Source organism: Takifugu rubripes, chromosome 16, assembly GCF_901000725.2.
Source record: "Takifugu rubripes chromosome 16, fTakRub1.2, whole genome shotgun sequence".
Classification (NCBI taxonomy): Eukaryota; Metazoa; Chordata; class Actinopteri; order Tetraodontiformes; family Tetraodontidae; genus Takifugu; species Takifugu rubripes.
Window position 1 is genome coordinate 1,860,946 of NC_042300.1, and position 19,586 is coordinate 1,880,531.

At 42.8% G+C, this 19,586-nt stretch overlaps 1 protein-coding gene and 2 long non-coding RNA genes across 3 annotated transcripts; all 3 read right to left on the minus strand.

Moving 5' to 3' along the window:
- Positions 1 to 1,901: 1,901 nt before the first annotated feature.
- LOC115253073 (ribonuclease inhibitor-like) lies at positions 1,902 to 6,371 on the minus strand. Its single transcript, XM_029850003.1, has 9 exons — positions 6,353 to 6,371; positions 6,120 to 6,243; positions 4,761 to 4,934; positions 4,081 to 4,254; positions 3,370 to 3,543; positions 3,148 to 3,245; positions 2,822 to 2,978; positions 2,557 to 2,730; positions 1,902 to 2,460 (listed from the first exon to the last, which is right to left on the minus strand). Exons 1-9 carry the CDS (start codon positions 6,369 to 6,371, stop codon positions 2,304 to 2,306), a joined length of 1,251 nt encoding a protein of 416 aa, XP_029705863.1. The 3' UTR covers positions 1,902 to 2,303.
- A 944-nt stretch (positions 6,372 to 7,315) lies between these two features.
- LOC115253031 (uncharacterized) lies at positions 7,316 to 8,123 on the minus strand. Its single transcript, XR_003891349.1, has 2 exons — positions 7,827 to 8,123; positions 7,316 to 7,577 (listed from the first exon to the last, which is right to left on the minus strand). It is a non-coding gene; the product is annotated as an uncharacterized lncRNA (long non-coding RNA).
- A 3,679-nt stretch (positions 8,124 to 11,802) lies between these two features.
- LOC115253029 (uncharacterized) lies at positions 11,803 to 12,277 on the minus strand. The gene is made up of 3 exons (XR_003891347.1): positions 12,256 to 12,277; positions 12,089 to 12,164; positions 11,803 to 12,002 (listed from the first exon to the last, which is right to left on the minus strand). It is a non-coding gene; the product is annotated as an uncharacterized lncRNA (long non-coding RNA).
- Between the last annotated feature and the right edge of the window lie 7,309 nt (positions 12,278 to 19,586).

Consider the following 19,586-nt stretch of genomic DNA (forward strand, 5'->3'; position numbering starts at 1 on the left):
TTTACCCTAAATTAATTCCCTCTCCTAACTGGTTAAAATTGATATTCCAACCTGAAAATGCTTTTTCTGTTTACTAAGGAGCAGGGGAAACAGGGAGACCATGGTCATTTAACAATTATAGCAATGACTGGTATCAGAAATAACATAGAGTCGTTTTATTAATACTAGGCTTCTGCACTGTTAAGTAGTCAGAGTCAGAGAGATTTGTAATCATAGATATACTTTAATAAAGAATAGATATTCCACTTCAGTAGACATACATGTATTAGTTAGGTGTGCATCATGGCTAAGTTAGGCGGTCGCGCCCTTAAATGTGGCATCTATATTTTCCTCACGCGGTGACGTTACAATAGTTGAAAGAACCCAACCTCATTTGTGTTAGTTGTCCGTTCATTCACAAAACAAAAAAAACAAACAAACAAAAAAGGAATTATTTACTTTTAGTCGCTTAATGTTTCTTCCAACCGTTATCAAGTCAAATCTCACGAGAGTGTGTTGCTGAGACACTGACAGATCTTGAACAAAGTTGTGTCCATCGAGCCATTTCTGGCCAGTCTGTCTTCTGGGTTTCACCCACAAACGAATGGGCAAATGGAGCATGTGAACCAGGAGATGGAGACAGCCCTGCGTTGCATGGTGACTGACAATCCCTTCTCCTGGTCGGAGCAGCTTCTGTGGGTTGAAAATGCCCAAAACTCCTTCATTTGCTCGGCCACTGGTTTTTCACCATTTCGGTGCTGTCATCAGTACCGACCCCCGCTATTTCCTGCCCTTGAAAAGGAGATCACTTGTCCTTCTGCTTTTACCTTCACTGTAGTCGCACATGGCACCAAGCGAGTTTATCCCTTCTTTGTGCTGCTGACCATTATTCTGTCGCCGCCATTCAACACCGACCCCCAGCTCCGGTCTACCAGGTTGTTTGGAAGGTCTGGCTCTCCACTAGGGATCTGCCCCTACGAGTGGAATCTAGGAAATTGGCTCCCGGATTCATTGGCCCTTTCTCCATCATGAAGATCATCAGCCCGGCAGCGGTAAGACTCCACCTCCCCAGATCCATGTACATTCACCCTATCCTTCATGTGTCTACTGTCAAGCCTGTTCAGGTATGTCCAATGTTTCCCCCCATGCCGCCCCCTCCCCCACCTCAGTTGATCGATGGAGATCCCGTGTATGTTTAGACATTAGGTTCAACCAGTCGCTCAGTTTTTAAGTAGTCTTTTCAGCAAATCTAACTTTTTAATCTTGAGTAATTTATGGGATCACTACTTTTTACTATTATAGAGTGGGACCTCTACTTACGAACGTCTCTACACGCGGAATTTTCAGGTTACGAAACGTCTCAACGGGAAAATATTTCCTCTTGAAATTTCAGGATATGAAAGGCAAAAATACGCTACCACTGCTACTCGCAGCTTGCGGAGTTTAGCGAATGCAAACATGCTTGTAGCTGCTCTGCCATTGGCTATCGCCTAGCATCGTCCTGTCATCCCATTGGCTAGGAGGGACGTCAATATGTACAGGTATGTGTGTATCCCAGCGTTGCCTTCCTTTAACTTTTATTTGTAAAGATTAGCCTGTAATAAAGTTCATTTTGTTCCTGGAGAAACCTTGCACTGAATTCCTACATTTATTGTGCAGTAATCTAATTGTAACTTGTATTTGTTACATGTTTTGATGCATTTTTATGATTTATAAAAAAAAATTATGTCCGAATTTTTGGGGGCTTGGAACGGATTAGGGCATTTACATGGAAAACATGTCTCTATATACGTAATTTTCAGGTTACGAAACAACTTCCGGAACCAATTAATTTCGTAAGTAGAGGTCCCACTGTATTATTATTTTAGAGTTTCAAAAACCCTACTTGAGTAAAATTATTAGGTACTACACCAACCTCTGCCTTCCCAATTCAAATTGAGCTTTATTTATAGCATTCAAAATGATCTGTAGGTAGTTTACAGAAACTCATGGCCTGACTCCCAACAAGCAACACTGACAAAAGAAAAACTCCCTTCAAGCAAGATGCAACTTTGAGCAGATTTATAGTATCATCAAGAGACATCAATTAAAAGAGTGATGGAGCTCCACCCTTCAGCTCTCGTCAGCCATCAGCTGCTTGATGTAGCTGAGATTGTTATGTCCCCAGGATGCTTCTGACCTCCTCTCTGTTTGCCGACGATGGTCTTGTAGTCAGCAGACTTGACTTGCCAACATTTTTCTGTCACAGCTTCAGTGATAAAGAGTCAAACAGGAATTTCTGTTTTGGTCCTGAATTGATCGAAATCAGGACTAAACGTTTGTCATCAAATACTTTCTCTTTGGAGAAGATGAGACAAATTTGCTCCTGATTCATGCAGGTTGTTCCACATAAGGTCCAGTTCTCTTAGATGGTAGGGGTTGGACTTCAGAGCTGAAGCCAGAGCATCACAGCTGCTCTGTGATAAGCTGCAGTCAGTCAAACTAAGAAACAAATCAATATAACGTGTTGGTTATTATCAAATATGTTCAGTACTTGTTAATTAATGAAAGACAGATTGTAGAGATTTAGGAACTGACCTGAGAGTCTCCAGTTTACAGTTTGGACTAGCCAGTCCAGAACTGAGCAGCTTTACTCCTGAATCCCTCAGCTCGTTCCAACTCAGATCCAGTTCTCTAAGACTGGAGGGGTTGGACTTTAAGACTGAGGCCAGCCAATCACAGCTGAACTCTGATAACCTGCAGTCAACCAAACTAAGAAAAGAAAAAATAAAACATGTTAGTTAAAAATCAGATGCGTTCAGTCTTTTTAAATTAATGAAAGACCAAGTGCAGCTGAACTAACCCGAGAGTCTCCAGTTTACAGAGTGGATTTTGGAGAAAATCACAGAGCACCTTCACTCCCAAATCCTGCAGAATGTTCAGACTCAGGTCCAGTTCTCTCAGATGGGAGGGGAAGGCAGAGGCAGCTGAGGAATAGTGGGCGATATGACGCTGCCCACCTAGAGTTTTGGATTTTTTCATATTAATAATGAAAGAAATGAACAATAACCACTTATTTCAATCAAACTGCATTTAGATATACGCAACCATGTGTCCCATATGGGGAAAAAACACTGAGAGTAACAAGCATTGATACAGGATTAAAGCATAAACCATATTAATACCTACCTAGAATAGTTTTCACCATCCACCTGCGCTGGATGTTGCACTTCAGAGCTTCGACCAGAGAATCACAGCTGACATTTGATAAGAAGCACTCATTCAATCTAAAATCAAGAACAAACAAAACATGTTAATTTTAACTGGATGCGTTCTGTTTTTGCTTTTTCTCTTTTACATAGAAACATGTTTGAGCTCATTCTGAAATTAATGAAAGACACGTGAACTGACCCGAGAATCTCCAGGTGACAGTTTGGACTCTCAAGTCCAGAACAGAGCAGCTTCACTCCTAAATCGTGAAGACTGTTCTCACTGAGGTTCAGTTCTCTCAGAAGGGAGGTGTTAGACTTCAAAACTGATGCCAGCGACTCACAGCTGACGCTCGTTAACCTGCAGTACCTCAAACTAGATAAAGGACAAATAAATCATGTTAATTATAATCAGGTGAGTTCAGCTTTTCTCTTTAATCACAAATCCCAACATAAGCTGTCTGGAAAAACTGTCCGGTAGTTTACAAAAAGGCCCTTCACAAGGCTAGAACAGCTTATTTTTCTTCTTTAATTGAGGAAAATAAGAACAACCCCAGGTTTCTTTTCAGCACTGTGGCCAAATTAACCAAGAGTCACAGTGGTTTAGATCCACGTATCCCTTCTTCCCTTAGTGGTGAAGACTTCATGGCCATCCCAACAACTGGACCATCACCAGATGTGCCGACTGTGGGAACATACAGGGTCTCCAACGAGCCCTTAAACTTCAATCAATCAATCTTTATTTATATAGCATTTGTTACAATCAAAATTGTTTTTTCAATTTTTTCTTTTTCTACATGTATGAAATAAAAATATATCAATCAATAAAGAAAGAAAACATAATAATTAAAATCTGATGTGTTAAGTCTTTGTAACTGAATATAAGACAGACTGTACGGACGCATGAACTGACCTAAGACTCTCCAGGTTACAGTTTGGACTCTCCAGTGCTGAACAGAGCAGCTTCACTCCTGAATCCATCAGGCTGTTGCCACTCAGGTCCAGTTCTCTCAGAAGGGAGCGGCTGGACTTCAGAGTTGGGGCCAGAGAACCACAGCTAATCTTTGATATATAGCAGTTTTTCAATCTAAATAATGATAAATGAAACACGTTTAGCATGCATGGTGGTTAGCGACGTCACTGCACAGCAAAAGGTTCTAGGTACAACCCCCCCTTGGGGAATTTTCTGTTATGTGGTTTATGTTGATGCCGTGATGCCCCCCCCAGTATAAGATGAACTTTATCTTAAAGCTCTTGACCTAACTTGTTTGGCGTCTTATCAGCACAATCTCAAATGTGTGAATTCACAAGTTGTTGTTTTTTAAATCGTGATCAACATATTGAACCCAAATTTCACTGAACATAAAATACAAGTTGGAAAATTATTTTTTTAACTGTAAATTACAATGTTAAAATGAGACCATTCTGCTGACATCAGACTGTTTCTCAGTCTGTTTTCTGAGCCACATGATTACAGGTGTTTCTTTTCTATTTGTTTAAAGAACAATGAAAAGATCTTATTCCTGTTTGAGATCAGACAAGACCTGGGAACGTTTTAAATGAATAAAAGACTGCAGATATTTATGAACTTACCTAAGAGTCTCCAATTTACAGTTTGGACTCTCTAGTCCAGAACAGAGCAGCTTTACTCCTAAGTCTATCAGCTCATTCCAACTCAGGTCCAGAACTCTGAGTTGGGAGGTGTTGGACTTCAGAACCAAGGCCAGAGAACGACAGCTAAGCTCTGATAAACGGCAGTCATTCAGTCTAAAGAGACAAATGGTCATATAATCAGAGTTGTTGAAGAACTAACAAGAAAGGAAGGAAAACCAGCTCATGAAAGAGAAATGGGGGAAATTTCTGGAGAGCTCGACATGAGTGTCACACGCGCACAGGTGTAACAGGTGTAACACAGGTGTATCTACTGACCTGAGAGTCTCCAGTTTACAGAGTGGATTCAGGAGAAAATCAGAGAGCAGCCTCACTCCTGAATCCTGCAGTAAGTTCTGACTCAGGTCCAGAACTTTCAGATAGGATGGGTTGGACTTCAGAGCCGAGGCCAGAAAGTCACAACTGTTCACTGATATCCTGCAGCGACTCAAACTAAAGAAAGAATAAATGAAACCTGATCATGTTAAGAGGTTCAGTGAGACAAGTCTGGATTAAAATTAATTTCATTTATTATACTCCTTTCCTAAATCTTTAAAATTTAAAATGGTGTTATCAATATTAGTGACAATAACAACAACAATGATAACAATAACTAGCAAAAAAGCAGTCCAAGAGCTTCGCTAGTAGCTCATCACCCTCCGCATTGTGATTTACACCTGTAGTATACCGTATTATACCGTATCTACATCTACCTTTCTATGGAGCATAATTATTTGCAAAACAGGTGGATCCTAATAATTATTTATCATCAGTGAAGCAGCTTTGGTGCTAGGCTCTGTCTCAATGTATTCATTCCCTGTTAAAAATCTACTAAGACGTTAGATTGAATATTTAGAAGATCCCTGCTGGGGCTCATAAAAACAGAGGACGCTGTGGAGGTGGTGGGATTGAACTTCAAGACACAACAACGCAAAAAATCAGCACAAGCAACAAGACACAGAGCAGCAGCGGCAGCAATCAGGAATGGTCAGGTATACTGGGGGGGTTTAAATACCCTCCCAATCTACAGAGGAGAGCATGTGACTGATCAGCTGATCAGGATTTTACAGCCTTGAGGCATCTTCAGGAACTAGTTCTGCAGGCTTTGTATCACATGTCTGCAGTGTCTTCTTTGCTCAGCTACATAGAAACATGCTTGAAATCACCCTGAATTGTTCATTTAATAATTTTGTTTGAAGTCAATTTTTTTCTATTTGTTTCAAAAAGGAAAATAACCGATTTTATGTGAGCTCAGATAAAAACAACGAAGTCTGTTATAGTTGTAAATTGACATGAACTGACCTGAGAGTCTCCAGTTTACAGAGTGGATTCAGGAGAAAAGAACGGAGCCTCTTCACTCCTGAATTCTGCAGGAAATTCTGACCCAGGTCCAGAACTCTTAGATTGGAGGGGTTGGAATTCAGAGCTTTGGCCAGAGAACCACAGCTTAGCTTTGATAATCTGCAGTGCCTCAAACTGAATAAGAACAAAATGCCAGATGTGAGGGATAATCAGCTGTGTTCAGCTTTACTTACCGTAGTTAAATAGAAACATGCTTGAAATCATCCACAAATTTATAAAACAAATAATTCAGTATGATTTAAAGCATGTTTCTATTTAGCTATGTAAAGCTGAACACATCTGATTATACCTCACATCTGGAAAAATTAAAAATAAATAAATAAATAAAATCATTAAAATGACTGATTTTGTTTTTTTCCCCCTCAGATTATTAAAACGAAAAAAAAAAATCTGTTTTACTTGTAAATTGACACGAATTTACCTGAGAGTCTCCAGTTTACAGAGTGGATTTTGAAGAAAATGACTGAGCTGCTTCACTCCTGAATCCTGCAGGATGTTCTCACTCAGGTCCAGAAATCTCAGATGGTAAGGGTTGGACGACAGAACTGAATCCAGAGAATCACAGCTGACCTTTGATAAGCAGCAGCGATTCAAACTAAAAATGATGGTAAATTATAAGATGTGTTCAGCATTGCTCAGTAACATATAAATAAGGCATCTTGAAGCATCAATTTCATAAATGTCTGAAATTCATCTTAAAGTGAACTTTGAAGGCTCTGAAGTTCTGACTGGTAACATGTATTTATATTCTGTACAGATTTACTGAATACTGCTGTAAGTGGTCATTGGTGGTCATCCTGACCCTGACCATTGGTGGACCCTCCTGACCATCAGGTATTCTTGGGTGTGGGATTGTGAAAAACAGGTGGCCAATCCTGTTACTCTACAAATATTTTTGTGCATTTCCATTGAGGAAAAAGTACCTGGTACCTGTCATCTGGTGCTACTTATTTGGTACATGCCTCCTCAGGGTTCCAAAAAAACACAGCCCTGTTCTATGATACCAATGCCCTGATTGGCCAGTCTATTGAAGCCACTAGCAACTCATGAGAGAAACGGGTTTCAGAAAACTTTAACCTCTCATTTTGACAAACCTGCAACAGAGATGCTGTGTATTTCCATATTTTAGAATTTGATTGATTGTGAAATGAAGTATTTGATTTTATTTAGAATTCAGGGTGGTGAGGCAATGACTAGGCTTTTTAGTTTCCACCATGGTTCGTCGTCAGTCGCCAATTATCCCATTCAGCTTTGGATTTATGCAGATGAGAGTGGCTGAAACGATTCAGCACTTCGAGGGGCGTTCCTCACAGCTTTCAACGTGGGCAACAATCACAGAACCTGATGACCCGAAGGGTTCGCACCTCTTTTGATTATACAAATGGCCACCAACAAGCACTAACAAAAGTATTCAGTAAACCATTAGAACTGAGGCCTGTTGGATGGATGGAAAATTTAAAAAAAAAATTGACCAATTTTAAGCTAATGAGAACATTTCTTTGATCTTGATGAGAACCTTTCATGGACATTTTTTTATTTATTCTGTTTAAAACTAAAAGAAATGATCTGAGTCTGAGTTCAGATGAAAATCAGAAACTTATTGGGGTAAATGAATGAAAGACCGACTGTAGAGATTACTGAACTGACCTGATATTCTCCAGTTTACAGAGTGGATCCTTTAGAAAATCCCAGAGCACCTTCACTCCTGAATCCTGATTATTCCTCTCACTCATGTCCAATTGTCTCAGATGGCAGGGGATAAACTGTTGGTGAGACTAAAAAGAAAGATGATAAGACTGCATTTAACATCTATATTCTTTTAATGGTGAGAAGTGTACTGGTTCTATCCCAGCTGCAAAGGGCCAAAAGCAGGATACACCCTGAATGAGTCACCAGCTGATTATAGGGCCCTCTGTGAGAATGTATCCAGGGTGAACAGGGTGGCAAACTCACCTACTAACAGAACATTATATATGTATATTTATATATTTATGAAAATATGATTGCAGCTTAATTTTTTTCCAAAGCATATCCCATTGTATGTGTGTGTGTGATCTGATCTGTGTGTGCATTTAAAAAAATCCTTAAAGCTCTATTCAGATTTGCACGTGATGCCAACCCTGCAAATATGTTCAAAAACCTGTGCATCTGTACACATTTGCAGGTCTATGTACAATTTCACATTTGTGCAAACAGGCCTGTAAATAAATACATAGATCTGTCTCAGTCATCATCTGTTAAAACTCAGCAGGGAGCTCTCAGTTGGCTGCCTTTGTATGGTTGATTTTTGGTAAACTGCTGCTGTGAGTGATTCCTGCTGCACTAGCAATGCAGAGTTCTGGGGGCCCGCCGGTTTTCACAACAGCACTACCTTGAGAGTCAGAACACAACCTGCCTGCTTTGCAGACATATGATTGACCCGGAACATTGTTGCCAACTCCTCAATGAGGAAAGCTGCTATTGGTTGTCAAAAATTTCTATAGAATTCACTAAATAATGTTATCAATCAACTTATAGCTTGAGTTTCTTTTCATGTAAAGTATAATACAGATGCCTTCACATTCCGACTGTAGCTTCAGCCTTCCTCAGAGCCATTATCTGCTCAACGGGGCATGTGTGACAATCAAAACTTTGAATGAAGATTCTTTCTAAACCTTTTACTCCATTTTGAAGCTTAATGTCAGTGACAGATGGAAAAAAAATTACCATTACAATTAAACTTGACATCAGAAATTGTGACTGCAGAGGTCCAAAGAATCAAGTGTCTATTGTTTACAGTATCTTACCTTGTCTTCCATATTACTTTCTATAGTCTGCAGTTGCGATACAGGCTTTCTCCTTATGTAACAGTGGATGACTTGTAGTATGTTGCTTTGAATCAAGGTTTTTCGATCCTTTGATGATTTAAGATGAATGCTAAAGTATCATTGCTGGTATGATCTTTAAACTTATTTGATCTTGTTTTGTGATCTTATCTTTTTCACTCTGACAGGGTGGGGTCATCAGCGATTTTCCCCATGTGCCTGTGTCTCTGCTGACTACACCAGGACAGCTGCGGTGGGCTGCTTTAGTTTGGTCGGCTATGCATCGTCAAAACGCAAGGAGCTTGAGGCAGCACCTGTGGAGAGCTGGAGAGAGATGGGGGAGGACAGGTAGAGGAGAGAATAGTAGAAGATAGAGATACATTATATTAATTAAAATAAGAAAAGGCTACATTTGTTGCTATTTGCTTTTGACAAAAAATCAAAGTCCATAATGAATTGAAAAGGTGCTAGATACTGTGTTAGTTAACAAGTTGGCAATGCTGAAAGAATTGTGATTCAGGGTTTAAGGGTTTATTTAAGGGTTTATTAACTCTTCACACAATGCATATATGGCATTACATAATGCACTCATGTCGTTAAACTTCAGCATGAGCTGTAAGCGCTTGGATAGTGATTAAATAAGGAGTATATCAAGCTAGTACACTAAGTAAAAGCACCTGTACATGCTTACATGGATCAGGGCAGTGATGATTACAGCTAACTTCATTAATGCCCATAGGGCTATTGCTATTGCCCGGTTAAGGCTACGACTTAGCCAACTTTAAATTGTAAAGACTGGGGAGGGTGGGGAGTTACTTTTATGGAGATGGTGGTGGATTTCAGTAAAAGTAAGTCCCCACCCTCCCCAGTCGGCATTAGTGGGAAAGATGTGGAAAGTTCCTGGGTGTCCAGTTGGACAATAAATTGGAGTGGTCCACAAACACTGATGCTGTTTACAAGAAGGCCATGAGCAGACTCTATTTCCTCAGGAGACTCAGGTCCTTCAGTGTTTGCAGCAGGATGCTCCACATGTTTTATCAGTCTGTCATGGCGAGTACCATCTTCTTTGCTGTGGTTTGCTGGGGTGCAGGCATTAAAGCAAAGGATGCCAATAGACTTAACAAACTCATTAAAAAGGCAGGGTCTGTTGTTGGCTGTAATCTTGCGAACTTGGACGAGGTGGTGAGGGACAAGATGGTGTTAAGTGCGGACAATCATGGACAATCCCTCCCACCCCCTCCATAACACAGTGGACAAACTGAGAAGCAGCTTCAGCAACAGACTCCTGCAGCCTTGCTGCTCTAAGGAACGGTACAGGAAGTCGTTCCTGCCGTCTGCCATGAGACTGTTTAATTCATCCTTCTGTCAGAGCTGTGCTCTCTGGACTGGATTTATGCATCAGCTCAGGTGCCCTCCAAACCCATTCAATTACAATTGCTTAATGTTTATGTTCTTATCTTATTTCTATATTCATGTAAATATGCTTATAATTTATTCTTGTTTCTATCTCTATGCCTATATTGTAATCTTCTTTGTATTTTATTTTTATTCTATTTCTATACTTTGTAAATACACCTGCTGCTATATATGTCTATATACTATAGTTATAATCCTTCATGTCTATGCTGCTATTACAATTCAATTTCCCTTCGGGGATGAATAAAGTAAATCTTGAATCTTCTTGAATCTCTTCAATGGCCAGTGCATTTAGCCTTCTTCGGTCGTGGTATTTCTGTTTTTATTCTTTTCAATGTCAAGAAGCACCTCTCAGCTCCCCCTGTGGTCCCCTGGGTGTGATTATGTTAATCTTTAAAAGAGTAACAGTTTATGAAAAGATATTCTATTGATGGTTCTCAATGAACAGCTGGAATAGGTCCACAGCTGTCTTGGCATTGTGTGACTTTGACACGTATTGTGATGAATCACTCAGATTGGATGAAGAATAACACAAAATGCATTGATTCATTGAGGAACCATTTAGAGACCAGCAATAACTCACATGGACCGAGATCAAATCAAATCAATCTTTATTTATATAGCGTCTTATACAATCAAAATTGTTTCAAGGCACTTTCCAGAATCCCAGGGCCTAACCCCCAACAGTGGCAAGGAAAAACTCCCCTTTAACAGGAAGAAACCCTGAGCAGGACCAGGCTCATGTAGGGGGACCCTCCTGCTGATGGGGGGCTGGGTAAAGAGAGGAGAGGCACATGTGGCGGAGGGAGAGGTGTAACGGTTGACGACAACACCACCTGGGGAATTTCACCCAGGAATTAACCAGTCAACAGGCACACACAGATAAATTTCTATTCCAGAGGCAGAGACGGGATTGAGGATTATGTGCTACAATTTTATTAAATCCAATACTCAACAAGAAATAACTCTGCTGTACAAAAATTAAATTAACAAAAGGGTTGGACAGGGCTGGGGCCCCACCGGCAGGTAAAACTCAATTAGAGGAGATAAACAAACTAAAAACACCCGTGCTACTGCAAGCAAAACCACACACGAGGGGTGATGAAAACGCCCTCCACCAGGGGTTGGGTCCTCGCCGTGGCCCGCAGCACCTGTCCACAAAGAAAAGGAACAATTTAATTTCCAATTAGACGCGGCGAGCACACACGCACACACACACAGGCAAATAAATTGTGAGCAAAAAGTACACAACATCAAACAAGAAACAAAAAGAAACAAAACCTAAAAAGAGTAAATATCAGTTGATGATACAATTTACACACACTGTTAAGAGTCTAAAATGAAGGCAATAGCTCCGTGGTTGCCTCGGCGGCACCACAACGTCTCCGTTTCTCCGAGCAAAGGGAAGCGAGGGAGAGAGCGAGAGAGAGAGAGAGAGAGAGCGAGAGCGAACAGGAGAGATTCCCGAACTAAAGGACTGGGCCAAAGCAGCAGTGGGTCCAGTAAGTGAGGTCGTCTGTGCCGACTGTATTTGGTGGCGCCAGCACTCCGTGAGTGGTTCCCGCTGGGGCAACGCGACCCACTGACACCAGCCGGCAGCCAACTGCAGCGAGAACAGCCCCATTACCATTTATCTAGCAACTGCATAAGTGGGGGAGTCAGTGACGCGCATTGCTGCGCCTTACCTACCTAGTACAAACTAGCGCACGCGCCCTTACGGCAAAGCGCCCTAGACAGAAGGATGGCGGGAGGAAGCACCGACCTTCTGCAACAAGTAGCAAGGACACGTTCAAGCACTGTTGCACTTTAAGTCGTGACCACCAGAGGAAATATGCATTAGCATGCCGTGCTTTTACCTTGGCGCTGCCAGACAGCATGCTCATTCTGTGAAACAGTTTCAGTTGGTCGAACTGCCCAGATAAGCTGCAACCCCGCCGTACTGTCGAAGGGGGAAAACAACTAAAGCCAGCTGGAGGCAGTGCCTTATATAAACCTTTTCTCCCCGCCCACCAATTAAGGCATTACCTCCATATGGCACCTGTGCAGACGGCAGGCCACGCCCTGCCACATCCACCCCTACCTTTTGGATCGTTGACCCGACGAGAGACAGGGCCAAGTTAGCACCAAGGTCTAAACACTGCCATTAGGGAATTGGATGCAGAGTCTGGCGGCCGATTAGAAACTTCCTCCTGAGAATTAACTGACCACGGAAGGTGATGCCTGTTTGAGGGACTCCCAGCAGTTGAACGAGCAGTCCGACGCAGGGATTGTTGACTACTGCAAGGCTGGTCAGCTGGGGGCACTGTTGGTGATGGATCGCTGCTACTTACGGGTGCAGTCAGACTGCACACACCCTGGGGTGCTGTTGCAGCCGGGGCAGAGGACGCCTGAGGGGTCCCAAATGGCAATGGATGGCACCGGGGCCTCGGAAACCAGAAGCCAGAGTTTGCTGTTGGAAGAGTCGTCCCCAGAGGCCACCAGTGGAGACAAAGATGGAGAAGTTGGTGAGGAGAGGGCCACAACTTCGGGCTGAACGACCGCCTTTAGCATGTCTCTATGGACATTCCGAGTTCCACCCAGGTCACCCACAGGCGCCACAGTATAGACCACACCGTCGCCAGTAGGGGCCCTCACAAACCTGGTGGACAACAGAGCTCCAGAGGTCTTGGATCTTATGGCGGCCTCTAACACCATGGTCCCTCAGGTACACCAACTGTCCCACTGGCAGAGGTGCATCTCGGACGAACAGATCGTGTCTCTCCTTGCGCTTGCTCGCTGCCATCACTAGTTTCTCGCGAGCACCCTCGAATGCCACATGAAGCCTGGCTCGGTGTTCTACCACCCAGTCCTGCACCTCACCGGGAATCGGGTCCGGCACACGACCCAGGAGAAAGTCAATGGGAAGAAGGGGCTCCTGCCCAAACATCAAGTAAAACGGTGACTCACCAGTGCTCTGATGAGGTGTAGTGTTGTAGCCAAAAAGCACTTGCGGAAGACAAGAAGCCCAGTCCCGCTTTCGGGAAACCGGCAATGTTCGCAAGAGGTTGTGAAGTGTCCTGTTGAACCTCTCACACTGACCATTTCCGGCCGGATGATAGGGAGTAGTGCGGGACTTGGCAACCCCATACAAAGCACAAAGCTGGAAAATCAAACCACTCTCGAAGCTTCTGCCCTGGTCACTGCTCGCTGGTCCCGGGTGGGAACAGCCACTGTAAATTTACTGAACACATCAGTCATGACTAAGACGTTCTCAAAGCCATTACGAGAAGGTTCAAGCAAAGTAAAATCCACTGCCAAAATCTCGTTTAACCCTAACCCTAACCCCGAGTCCTTCGCAACTTGACAGCATTCGCACTGCTGCACCCACTTCTTGATGTCTGACGACATTCCCGGCCAGTAGCAGCGTTGCCGAACCAGCTTGGTGGTCCTTTCCGTGCCTTGATGTCCATGCTCCTGGTGGAGCTGATGCAGGGTGTCCCCTTGAGCACCGCGGGCAAAACAAGTTGGAATTGTTCTTCCCCACCATCAGAGCGGAACACCCGCTGGAAAAGCACCCTATTTTTTTTTACCAGGCGGTCCCACTGGCGCAACAGTACAATTGCGGGCTGAGAGAGCTGCCTCCTCTCAGCAGAGGTAGGGAGAGACCTGCGTCGCCAAAACACCAACACCTCCTTTAATAAAGGATCCTCTTCCTGCATCAAGCGAAGGTCAGATGGAGAGTGGGATGGAAGGATAGAAATCAAGGACTGCAAGGCACCAACCATAGGACCAGGCTGGATGTTCGGCTGAAGGCTACACGGGACAGAGGTGCCAGGCAAAGATGGAATGACACAATCCAGCATTGGTGCGTACTGTCGCGACAGTGCGTCCGCATTTCGGTTGTTTCACCCAGACCGGTACTTGATCTCCAGATCAAAAACAGCAAGCTCAGCAGCCCACCAAAGGGGGTGCAAAAAGCGGTCTTGGGACGGTCCTGCTCAGCCACAGGCACTTGGTTATACCCACTGGCAAGGTCAAGAGTGGAAAACCAGCGGGCCCCCGATAAAGCGTCCAGGCTCTCCTCGATACGAGGCAGTGGAAAGGCATCCTTTCTGGTCTTGCTTAAACTTGATTGATAACAGACAACTTTGCATTACATTTATCAAACTCATGGAAATTTAAGGTATTCCCTACAGTTCAGTGTTCAATGTTATCTGACTCTCCAGATATGAATTAAAGGCAGAATTGTGTTTTTAGAGTTGTTTACGTCTGCCTGAGTGGCTTATATTTGGTTACACTGCCATTTGAAAAATAAAGAGAATTGTGACAATGATTATCGTTTTATAATAGTGTACATTTGCATGTAGCTTTTCTGGTTAAAAAAACATCAGAAGGATCTACTGGCCCCCGAGCATCTTCACGTTATCAAATCTGGCCCTCTTTGCAAAAAGTTTGGACACCCCTGCTCTAAATGGTCAACCATAAACAAGGCTTGCTCTGCAGCTGGAAGGTACCTAGTACGCGCGCACGCCTGAACCTCCTCCGCCCACCTCCTCCGTAATGCTAATTCCCGACTTCCCACTGAACACGGTCTCTTGGGATGACGACCAACCGTTCAATAACAGGAGCTGAGACCCCGGCACCGGAGGCGGAACCAGTCGGACCCGAGGAAGCTGATGCGGACCCACTAGGACCACCCAGAGAAGTGGTACGCTCTTGGCGAAGTTGCTCGTTGTCTGCCTTAAGCTGCAACACCAACTCTCGAAGCTGTTGAATCTCCTCCTCCATGTTGCCTGGAAGAGGGAATTGCACCGGACGGTAGGGGATTAAACCACTGGACTGATCACTGCTGCTTTGGCTCTACAACTGCCTAAATTTTAAATTGACTAGAAGGGAAAAAAAACAAAGGAAATACAGAAAATAAAAAAGGAAAATTATCAGGTTCAAATAAACACCAATAACCCAAAAAAATAGTCTCTGCCCCTTTTAAATGTGGTAATCCTGCCGACAATGCCAAGATGTGGTGGAGGGAGAGGTGTAACGGTTGACGACAACGCCACCTGGGGAATTTCACCCCAGGAATTAACCAGTGAACAGGCACACACAGATAAGTTTCTATTCCAGAGGCAGAGACGGGATTGAGGGTTATGTGCTACAATTTTATTAAATCCAATACTCAACAAGAAATAACTCGGCTGTACAAAAATTAAATTAACAAAAGGGGTGGACAGGACTGAAAATGCCCTCCACCAGGGGTTGGGTCCCCGCCGTGGCCCGCAGCACCTGCCTCAGAAAAATATATACAGGTGAAGGAGTTTAAGGGCTTGTGGGAGACCCTGTACAGCAGGGGTCACCAACCTTTTTGAAACCAAGAGCTACGTCATGGGTACCGCGTCGTGTGAAGGGCTACCGCTTGACACACTCCTCTAAAATAACAAATTATATGTGTGTGTGTGTGTGTGTGTGTGTGTATCACAATAACTTAGAGTGGGTAACAGTAAAGATCAATATTCAACACTTTATTATTATTAATCTCAGCAATTGTTAAGATGATCACTTCGACATTTGATCAAAAAAAATGTTGAACCATGTTTTAAAAAGTAAAAGTTAAAAAGTTTTTTAAAAAAAACTTTCATATTGAATAAATCTTAACTGAACAAATCTACTGCAATTCTGCTCCAAATCTGTTCCATTTTATAAACACACTTTAGCTCATGGGCCTTCTCTGACTGTAGAATCCTTCCCGGTATATACAGTATATTCCCACAGTCAGCACATCTGGTGATGGTCCAGTTGTTGATTCAAGTGCTTTTAATTTTGAAGATACATTTACAGTGGACTAAAACGTGCATTTGTTTACATTTAGGTTGTGTCGTTTGGCCTTTAGTGCACACTATAACTACAGCTATGTGAACTTTGTTTTGAGTATTAACAAAAAAAACAAGCACTAAAAAAAAAAACCTTTGTTTCTGGAGACACATTTCCTGAACACTGTATTTTCCATTTCTCTTATGTAGTGTTTAATGAATGCTCCTTTAGAGTGTTTTAATTTTGACTGGCTTGTGCAATGAGCTGAACAAATATAATTTGAGAACAGATACAACATGAGGAGCGCCACAGAACTCAGCCCAGGAAACAGCAGAGTCTCTGGAAGATGTTTAGTTTTTTGGATGGTCTCAAGAGTTCTTTGGCAATACGGACTGTATGTTCTTCAATGATTGACTCCTCCGAGTACTTTAGCATGAACAGGACCTCGTTCGGATTGCCCAGCTTTTTACAGAAGGCTTTGTGGATCATTTTGTCCATCTTCTTAAATGATTTCTCTGTCAGACTTAGATTTGCATCACTATCCCAGACTCGGGGCCAGATGTGTGCAAGGAGAGCACTGAGGACTTCATCGTTGTACTGAGGTACAATGTTTGCTTCATCGTAAATGTGATTAATAATCTTTTCTATTAAAACTGGACAAATGCTCTCATTGACTCCATTTCCTGAATTTGCTGTGGTTCCACTCCAATTGCCGAAGGGGGTGCATAGCTGTCTCGATGTTTTTCAAGCGAAACTGGAGCTTCTTCTCTTGGTTCCTCCTCGCATACAAATGTGTCCAATTCTTCAGCTTGTTCAATGTCAGAGTGAGGAGATGGTGTATCTTCAAGTTCCTCCTCAAGTTCTGATGCTTCTGACAGGTCTTCTACTGCTACCCTGCGGCCATTATCAACCGCTGGACCTTCTACTTGCGACTCCCAGGATTGGTGAAAGGATTTTCACCTTTTCCGTGAACCTGAAAACCAGATCTTTCAGGAACCCGTTTACCAGCCCCTGCATTTTCCAGGCCTTCTTCTGGATGTCAGCATATAATCTTTCATTCCACTCAGTGTCTTTACTGCCAGTCTCTGCCAACAAGTGGCTGTACAATAACTCACTGGTACTTTGGTGGAAAACAGACTCATGGCTGGAGGTCAACTCCTGGAACCCATCAACCAATGAGGTGTCATTATCAAGCAGTGATGTCACGGCAACTACCAGTGACCTCACTGATTCGCTGCTTTTGCCTCTCCTCAGCCTGGGGTGTTGTTTCCTCAGCTGGCTGATCAAGCGACGGATCCAAGCGTTCAGAAAACACTTGGCAAAGAAATGTGTGATCTTTTGTTGAAAAAGTTTTAAAGGATTCTTCTTTTCCTTGTTTTCACTAAGTATGGTGGCAATGTCTTCTGACAGGGCCTGGATCTCGGTAGCGGTCTCTGTGAAGACCCCTTCGTAATCCCTTTCTGGAACTATGTCTAAAATAGGAGTGACCATTTCTTTTAAACTCTTTGACGAGAGATGACTGAGGACCACCATCACCAAATGCATTTTCTGCATCTGCAGTGTCAACTGGAGACTCCTTCCTCTGTTTAACCTTTCGGAGTTTGAGGAACTTTTTGACCCTTTTTGCAAACTTCTTCATCACATTGCTGACAATAAGAATCATAGAATTAAGTGAACATGAGGTGGTGGTTTTTTTGAGGAGAACCAGAGAAGATTGCGTCCAGCCCTTCTTCAACCTCTTCCTTGATCATGTTCGTTACGCATCTTATAGAAACATCATCAGCATGATGGGGTATGTGCAATGCTTCAGATAAGCTCTTTCGAAGCCTTTCATCCAATCCTGACATGAGACTCTCCCTTGAATTTGGATCCTCTTGGATTGCTGTTGATATGGCTGTAATCACAGAACTTATCAGATCTAAAATAAGATCTGCTAACAGCATTTTAGTCGCGTCATCAGGAGAACCCAGTGTTATTAAGTTCCACTGTTCTACTGTAATTCTTTCAAAAAATAAATCAACTGATGGACGAAGTGTGTCGGCAGTCAACACCTCTTCCGAAAGTATGTTTTTTGTGGTCTTGCCGCTTTTCATTGTGTGTTAAGTTCCTTCGCTATATGGTATTGTCAAAAAATATTAAAATTTTACTCAAATACATTACAAAATGCTGAAGTAGGTTGAAAGACGGTTTACATTGATCAATTTACATTTAAGCAACATCAAAGGACCAAAACCTATATATACAACGTTAATAAATGTATTTGATCTTAGGCCTAGATCATTTCTCAACATGCATACTAATCTGTCCTGTTCACACCTTGCGTCATCTCAGTCGATGCTCAGGAGGATCCCTATTATTATTAGACCCAAAGTGACCTGACAAACCAGGGTCCAGACCAGGATGTAATCTTACACACCTCTCTGCTGTTTCTGTAGAACCCTCATCCACCAACACTAGCATATTTAACACTAGAGAGGTAGTCTCTGTTCACGGTTAAAATCCAAGGTAGTTTTCTTTGTCAACTGGATTGTTTTTCTTCTCTTTGAAGACGTTTCACCTTCTAAACTTGCTGGGGACAGAGTTTGGAAATATAGCCCTTGCCTTTAAAACAGGTCTGAAGCTTCACTAACTGCTCTGCCTCCTCTGGCATCATGGATAAATATAGCTGACTGTCATCAGCATAACAATGAAAATGTATCCCATGCTGCCGAATAGTGTTTCCTAAGGGAAGCATGTACAAGGTGAAAGGGATTGGTCCAAGTACAGAACCTTGTGGAACTCCATGGCTAACCCTACTGTCTGAAGAGGGAACGCAGTGGACATGAGCAAACTGATATCTATCTGAAAATACGATCTAAACCAGTCTAGTGTTGTCCCTTTAACCCCAATCACATGTTGCAGTCTCTGTAACAGGATGCTGTGATCAACTGTATCAAAAGCAGCACTGAGGTCCAGCAGATCAGCATAGAGACCAGTCCATGATCTGAAGCTATAAGAAGATCATTAATAACTTTAATAAGTGCTGTTTCTGTGCTGTGATGAGCTCTAAAGCCTGACTGAAACATCTCAAACAGGCTGTTTCTCTGCAGGTGCTTCAGTAACTGAGTCACCACCACCTTCTCAAGAATTTTAGAGATAAAAGGAAGGTTGGATATCGGCCTATGATTTCCTAATACGTCAGGATCCAGTGATGTTTTTTTAAGCAATGGCTTAATCACTGCCACCTTGTAGGACCGGGGTGCATAACCTGTCACTAAAGAACAATTGATCTGGTCCAGGATAGAACTGCCTATCACTGGTAAAACATCCTTCATCAGGTGTGCTTGGGATGGGATCTAAAAGACACGTGGTGGACTTGGATTTCTGAATTAGCAAAGGCGCCTCAGAAAAATATATACAG